At 36.3% G+C, this 7,338-nt stretch overlaps 1 protein-coding gene across 1 annotated transcript; it reads left to right on the top strand.

Annotated features, from left to right (window-relative positions):
• Positions 1–1,114: 1,114 nt before the first annotated feature.
• Positions 1,115–5,273, top strand: LOC145593703 (uncharacterized). The gene is made up of 2 exons (XM_081650028.1): positions 1,115–3,119; positions 3,502–5,273. Exons 1-2 carry the CDS (start codon positions 1,648–1,650, stop codon positions 4,949–4,951), a joined length of 2,922 nt encoding a protein of 973 aa, XP_081506154.1. The 5' UTR covers positions 1,115–1,647; the 3' UTR covers positions 4,952–5,273.
• The last annotated feature ends 2,065 nt before the right edge of the window (positions 5,274–7,338 follow it).

Here is a 7,338-nt window from a genome sequence, read left to right on the forward strand (position 1 = left end):
ACTTTTAATATTTTCAATTCATTGCCCACTATAATTAATAAACCTCTTATTATTTAATTTTTTTTCATTTAATTCTCATCCACCATTAAAATGATGTTTGATGAGGTGACAATTTCAATATTCATGTCCATGCTATTGGAGTATTGGCTGCATGCAACCATACCTTCGGAGTGATCGGACTGATAGAATAAAGTACTCTCTTTATTCCATAATTAGATTCCTATTTCATTCATTTATTACTCACATAATAGAGAGAAGTAAAAATATAATTAAGGGACGGAGGAAGTAGTGAATAATCTACCTATGTTTAGTCGTTTTTTTTTTTTTTTTTTTTTTTTTTTTTCCTGTCCTTATGAGCATATACCCTTTTATACTTGTTAATCAATACTGGTGTATACTTGTATAGTTGTATGTATAAATTATACATGTCCACACATCTCTTGCATTTATCTTTCATAAAAAACACATGAGTTTAAATTTCAACAACAAATGAATTTTCTCACTCACAACTAAGACAATTTTCATTCAACTATGGTAATTGGAGTTTAATAATTTCCAATCATTATTAAAAAAAAACCCCTAAATAAGCCTTGATTAATAGAAAGTTTCCCTTGTCGAAAAACAAAACCACAAAGTTTCATATGTGGTTGGTCACACCGTGTGGCCAGCTTTACTTATTCAGGAATTACTTAATCGATTAGGGACAACTGGATTAGGGATTACTCGGTCGGTCAGGGATTACTCAGTCGACTAAGGGTTATTCAATCGATCAGAGGTTACTCGGTCGATCATTACTCAGGGATTACTCGATCGGTGAGAGGTTACTCGACCGGTCAGAGACATTTGGTTACTGTTTTGGTATGTGCCAGTCGGCCACACATAAAACGCAAATTATAATCCTTTTTTCTAAAAACAAAATAATTGTATAAAATCCTACGTGTAAGCCACATAGGATAAATGTCCCACCGTTGATCTAAAGCCACGTATAATCATACCAATAGTACATTCATTTAAACAAATGGACCCCACATTTCACTTTCTCACTTTCTCTCTCCTCCATATTTTCCCCTCTTTATTAAATCCCTTATTAAATTTTCTCTCACTATCTCAACTCCCTCTCCTCCTCACTCTCTCTCCTCTCAATCTCTCACCTCCACAACCACCGTCTCAACCACCGCATCGCTCCGGCGCCGCCGCATTTTCCCCACTTTTTCCTAAAATACCCTTCTTCCACTTGCCCTTTCTTCTTCACTACTTACTCTGTTCTACTTCTGAAATTTCCCAACTTCTGAATAAAAGCTCTTTGAGTAATTAATCTCCATTTTCCACCCTTTTTCTAGGGTTTTTAACTCAAAATCTGAGTTTCTTATCTTCATTTTTGCTTGTTTAACCCTTTGATTTATCTGCATTTATCCGTTTGGTTGATTATTTACTGGGTTCCACTTTTTCCGTTTGTTTTATAGCCGTTACACTTTCAGTTCAGCACAAAACCAGCAGAAAAAGTGAGGAAATTTTGGGAGTTTTTTCTTGAATTTGTTAATGATTTTTCTGGGTTTTTTTAAAGCTCATTAAATTATGAAATGGGAGTCTTGATTTTTTCAATTTTAAGCTGAAAATCTTGTTTTTGAGCTGGGGTTGTTGTGAAGAATGAGGAAGCTAGTTTGTTTACTAATCCTAATAATTTTGGGATTGTTCCCAAATTGTAAGGGTGCACCATCTTTAAGCCCTTCATTGAATGATGATGTACTGGGATTAATTGTATTCAAAGCAGACATTAAAGACCCAAATGGAAAATTAGCTTCATGGAATGAAGATGATGATAGTCCATGTAATTGGGGAGGTATTAAATGTAACCCTAGATCCAACCGTGTTTCTGAGCTCAATCTAGACGGGTTTTCGCTTTCGGGTAAGCTCGGTAGAGGCTTACTGCAGCTCCAAGCACTTCGGAAGCTTTCGCTATCAAAGAACAACCTCACTGGGAGTCTCAGCCCTGCATTGGCGAGGCTTTCTAACTTGAGAATACTTGATTTGAGTGAAAATGGATTTTCTGGTGTATTGCCTGTTGATTTCTTTAGACAATGTGGACCTTTGAGAACTGTTAATTTAGCTAATAACAAGTTTTCAGGGCAGATCCCTGATAGTTTGAGCTCATGTGTTGGAATTTCTGTGCTTAATTTGTCTGCTAATCAGTTTTCTGGGGCTTTACCTGCTGGGATTTGGGGTTTGCAAGGGTTAAGGTCACTTGATCTGTCTTATAATATGTTAAGTCATGAAATTCCTAAGGGAATGGATGGATTGGCTAACCTGAGAACCATTAATTTGAGTCGAAACCGGTTTACCGGGCGAATCCCGGGTGAAATTGGAGGGTGCTCATTGTTGAAATCACTTGATTTTAGTGGGAATTTGTTTTCTGGGAACCTGCCAAAGTCATTGCTGAACTTGAGTTTTATTGGGTATCTTAATTTGGGAGAGAATTCCTTTGTGGGTCAGGTTCCTGAATGGATTGGAGGGTTACAAGGGCTTGAAAATCTGGATCTTTCAGCTAACAACTTCTCTGGTGTTTTGCCAACTTCTGTGGGAAAACTTAGGTCTTTGAAGGTGTTAAATATGTCAATGAATTCTTTGAGTGGTAGCTTACTTGAATCTATGGCTGGTTGTTTAAGCCTTCAAGTCATAGATTTTAGGCAGAATCTGTTGACTGGTGATCTACCTAAGTGGATTTTTAAGGTTGCTTTGCAAGAAATATTGCTCTCAGAAAATAAATTTAGTGGAACCATGGACGATTCTCTCGCTTCAGGTGAAGAAGCCTCGCATCAAAGCCTTGAGGTGTTGGATTTGTCCCATAATATGTTAACTGGGGCAATTCCATCAGCACTTGTTAATTTCAGCAGCTTGGCGTTCTTGAATCTGTCTAAGAACTCTTTGACGGGTCCTATTCCCAGAAATGTTGGGGAACTAAGAGCATTGAATGTTCTTGATTTGAGCGAAAACAAGTTGAATGGGAGCATCCCTACCGAAATTGGAAAAGCTACTGCTCTGCAAGAATTGATACTGGAAAAGAATTTTATTGAGGGGATAATACCTACTTCAATTGAGCATTGTTCTTCACTCTCAGTACTGTAAGTGCTCTCTCTTCAACTACTGACTTCAACATTTCTATTGAATATGTATTTCATGCTGCTTGTTGCTCATTGTTGTCATTGTAGATACTTATCATATACTGTTCTATATTTTTTAGCAGCTTCCCTGTAAGTTTCATGCTGTCTGCTTCAACACTCTAGTTTGTCAAAATCAGTTTTTTTTGTCAAATATTTCAGTACAATGTTTAACTTTCTTTGGTTGATAAGTATACAAAACCGAGCTTTAATAGTTTGTCTATTGAAATTATTGTGTTGTGCTAGATGAGGTCCATTGCATTGATATGGCCATGTTTGGTATTTTTTTTGATGTCCTTTTCTGAATTACTCCGGAATTTCTCATTTTTAATTCTTCTTATGCCAGGATCTTATCTCATAATAGTCTAGAGGGACCTATACCTCTTGCTCTATCAAAACTTGCTGACCTACAAACTGTGGACCTTTCTTCCAATGATTTAAGTGGAAGTATGCCAAAACAACTAGCTAATCTTCAACATCTCGTTTCCTTCAATGTTTCTCACAATAATCTGCAAGGTGAACTACCTGGTGGTTTCTTTAATACCATAAACCCCTCCGCTGTCTCAGCCAACCCATCGCTTTGTGGCTCTGCCACAAAAAAATCTTGCTCCTCTGTCCTTCCCAAACCCATTGTTCTTAACCCCAACTCCACTGGTGATGCTTTCTCTGGTTCTTCTCTACCTGCTACATTTGGGCACAAGAAAAACCTCCTGAGCATCTCCTCCCTCATTGCTATTGGAGCTGCTGCAGTAATTGTAATCGGTGTGATTGCCATCACAGTTCTCAACCTACGTGTTAGAGCCTCAGCATCTCGCTCTGCTGCTGCCCTTGCATTATCTAATGGTGATGGTTTCAGCAGTTCCCCCTCTACAGATGCAAATTCTGGTAAGCTGGTCATATTTTCAGGAGAGCCTGATTTCAGCACTGGTACCCACGCTCTCCTCAACAAGGATTGCGAACTTGGCCGTGGTGGATTTGGGGCTGTCTACCGAACTGTTCTCCAAAATGGTCGCCCCGTTGCTATAAAGAAGCTCACTGTTTCAAGTCTTGTCAAGTCCCAGGAAGATTTTGAGCGAGAGGTGAAGAAGTTGGGGAAAATCAGGCACCCTAATCTTGTCACACTTGAAGGTTATTATTGGACTCAATCACTTCAACTTCTTATCTATGAATTTATCTCCGGCGGAAGTTTACATAAGCATCTTCATGAAGGAGGAGGTGGGAACTTTCTTTCATGGAATGACCGGTTCAACGTAATTGTTGGGATGGCTAAAGGTTTATCTCACTTACACCAACTGAATGTCATCCACTACAATCTAAAATCCAGCAACATACTCATAGATAGCTCGGGTGAGCCTAAAGTGGGTGATTTTGGATTAGCAAGATTGTTGCCCATGCTGGATCGATATATTTTAAGCAGCAAGATTCAGAGTGCTCTTGGATACATGGCGCCTGAATTTGCATGCCGAACTGTAAAAATTACAGAGAAGTGTGATGTTTATGGTTTTGGAGTTCTGGTACTTGAAGTGGTGACTGGAAAACGACCTGTTGAGTACATGGAGGATGACGTGATTGTGTTGTGTGACATGGTAAGAGGTGCACTCGAAGAAGGGAAGGTGGAAGAATGCATTGATGAGCGGTTGCAAGGTAGATTCCCAGCTGAGGAAGCCATTCCAGTTATGAAATTAGGGTTGATTTGCACATCACAGGTGCCGTCTAACAGACCTGATATGACAGAGGTGGTTAATATCTTGGAATTAATCAGGTGTCCTTCGGAAGGCCAAGAAGACTCAGGGTAAGTGCTATTATTCGACATGCCTAAATACTAACATGTCGAACTTACAGTTGAATTATCCGGCGAAGAGGAATCCGGTCTGTGTATTTGCATGCAAACAAGCCGGAAGCTGTTGAAAACTAATTAATTCTCTCATTGTTAGTTCATTTTTTGGGTCCCTAGCTTCTGCCTTTGTAGTTTCCCACTGTATGTTGTAAGTAGCGACTAGGAGTAGTTCTTGTCGGATTCCTCTTCACCGGGTTCAGATTTGGCAACCCATTTTGGATATCTTTAGGTAGTTCAACCTTCTATTTATGATTGTGAAATGAAAATGTAAGAAATTGATATTCTTGGTTGTATTTTGATCAATTCACAAAAATTCGAAATTACCACTGTCCTGTATCCTGTCGTTTCTATTTATGGTAGGTCAGAGGTAATGTCGATTAGAGGTGTCAAACTAGTTGTTCTCATCAGATTTGCTCATGTCATATTGTTCATTTGGATTTTCGGTTTGGGTCAAACCCGGAATATCTAGTTTAGAGTACACCTTAAGTTTGAATTGGACATATTGATTCGATTATTCAAATAATCAGATACGAGTCAATTGATATTTATGTCGTCCTTACCGATCATGGTAATATAAAATCCGTAAAATGTTTGGAATATTAATTAGGTATTGATGAAACATTCTTGATTAGTAGAAAATGGTGGATTTTGCTAGCAAGCACTGACATTGATTTGGTATTGTCAAATGAAGGATCAGCTTTAACCACAACTATACAAATCACAAAACAACAATATTTTCCCATGTGAATTTCTGTTATTTTTATTATAAAGTTAAAGAATTCCCGCCTTTAGTTGAAATCTTTAATCTAAAAGAGTAAAAGACCGTATTGTCCTTGTCTTTCTGTTGGTTTCTTCACTTTTTGAGGTGGTTTTTTTGGGACTTTTTGCACTTTTTATTAATTGTTAAAAGTTGTAAAGTATTTTTCACCAGCAATTTCATAATTTTGTGTTGTATTTGGCATGTTCATTACAGGGTGGTATGACCAAGAAAAAATTGTTTAATTCTGATTTTAATTTATAACAAATTAACAATAACTAGTTGCTTTTTATTTATTTATATACTTATGTTCCAATAATGAAAATTGATATCTAATGATGAACGCATAATTTTGTCATGTATATCTAAAATAATACTCTCTTTATTTTTATTTAAGTGCCCAATTTAACTTTGGCACTGTTATTTTTTAAAATCGTCTCAAAGCGTAGTATTCATATATCAACTGTTTATAAGTTATACTTATTGATAATTAACAATATCATTAGTTTGCTATTGATTTATAGAATGGTGCAAATGTTGGTAAGATCATTGTTATTGGAATCTTAGCAATTCAAAAAATTTTACTATTATCAATGGGTAGAAGAATTGACTCACATGAAATCTCCTTCTATTGCTCCTCTAACTTTGTAATTCATATAATCAAGGAATTCTTCCCCAAAATCAAAAAAATAATCTTGAACTTCTCAAATTTCTTCTTCAGAAGAAAATTCTTCTAAGTTGGTTTGGTTTATAGTTCAATAGTCAAAGAAGGTCCTATTTTATAATATTAGGTTCATTGTCGTTGGTTTCTTTGGTTAAACTAACTTAGATTTCCCATGACCCCATGTGCTTAGAATTACTAGAATTAAGTAGGTTGTCCCAACTACCCAATGCATCTAGGGCTTATTTATACTGTATTAAACAATCATATATTAGGGTTGGGCTCTATAAAGAAACCTAATAGGTAAACTTGATAAACAGTAAAATAAATTATCTCGCTAAAATTACTTCATTCATAATGACTGAGTCATTTGACCTAAATTCAGTATGAAATTTATAATCCGAGTCACTCGACATATATGAAATTTATCTAACCTGATTTGTAAATAACATGACTCATCACTTAAGTATGATCGAAACTAAAATCACTCGAATTGAGCCCAATAAAGAACGGTAAACTTCTAAAATTTGATAATCATTCACATTCACATAAGAAAGCAGCAATGTTTGCTTGGCTGAAAACTAACACAATTTTTAGGATAGTATAAAGGGAGAATCACTGACTTTATACAACAATCATTAAAGTATAAAGAGAATAATGAACATCATACATCCAAATATGGTGAAACTTTATCCTATTCATTTCCCCCTTAATTTTCATACTTTTATGATTGTAAGGGAATGCCAAATTTATAGCTAGATGGATGAGAGGAAGTGATTTTTGTCAATTTTAGAAGTTACTGAGGACATTACATACAAAAAAAGGCTACGGAATATAAAAAGCAATCTCATAATAAGTTATCTCACAAATCACAAATTCACAATAGTATCATACAATAAGGGTCTGTTCTCATTGACTGAACTCAGCT

Source organism: Chenopodium album, chromosome 19, assembly GCF_948465745.1.
Source record: "Chenopodium album chromosome 19, dcCheAlbu1.1, whole genome shotgun sequence".
Taxonomy (NCBI): Eukaryota; Viridiplantae; Streptophyta; class Magnoliopsida; order Caryophyllales; family Amaranthaceae; genus Chenopodium; species Chenopodium album.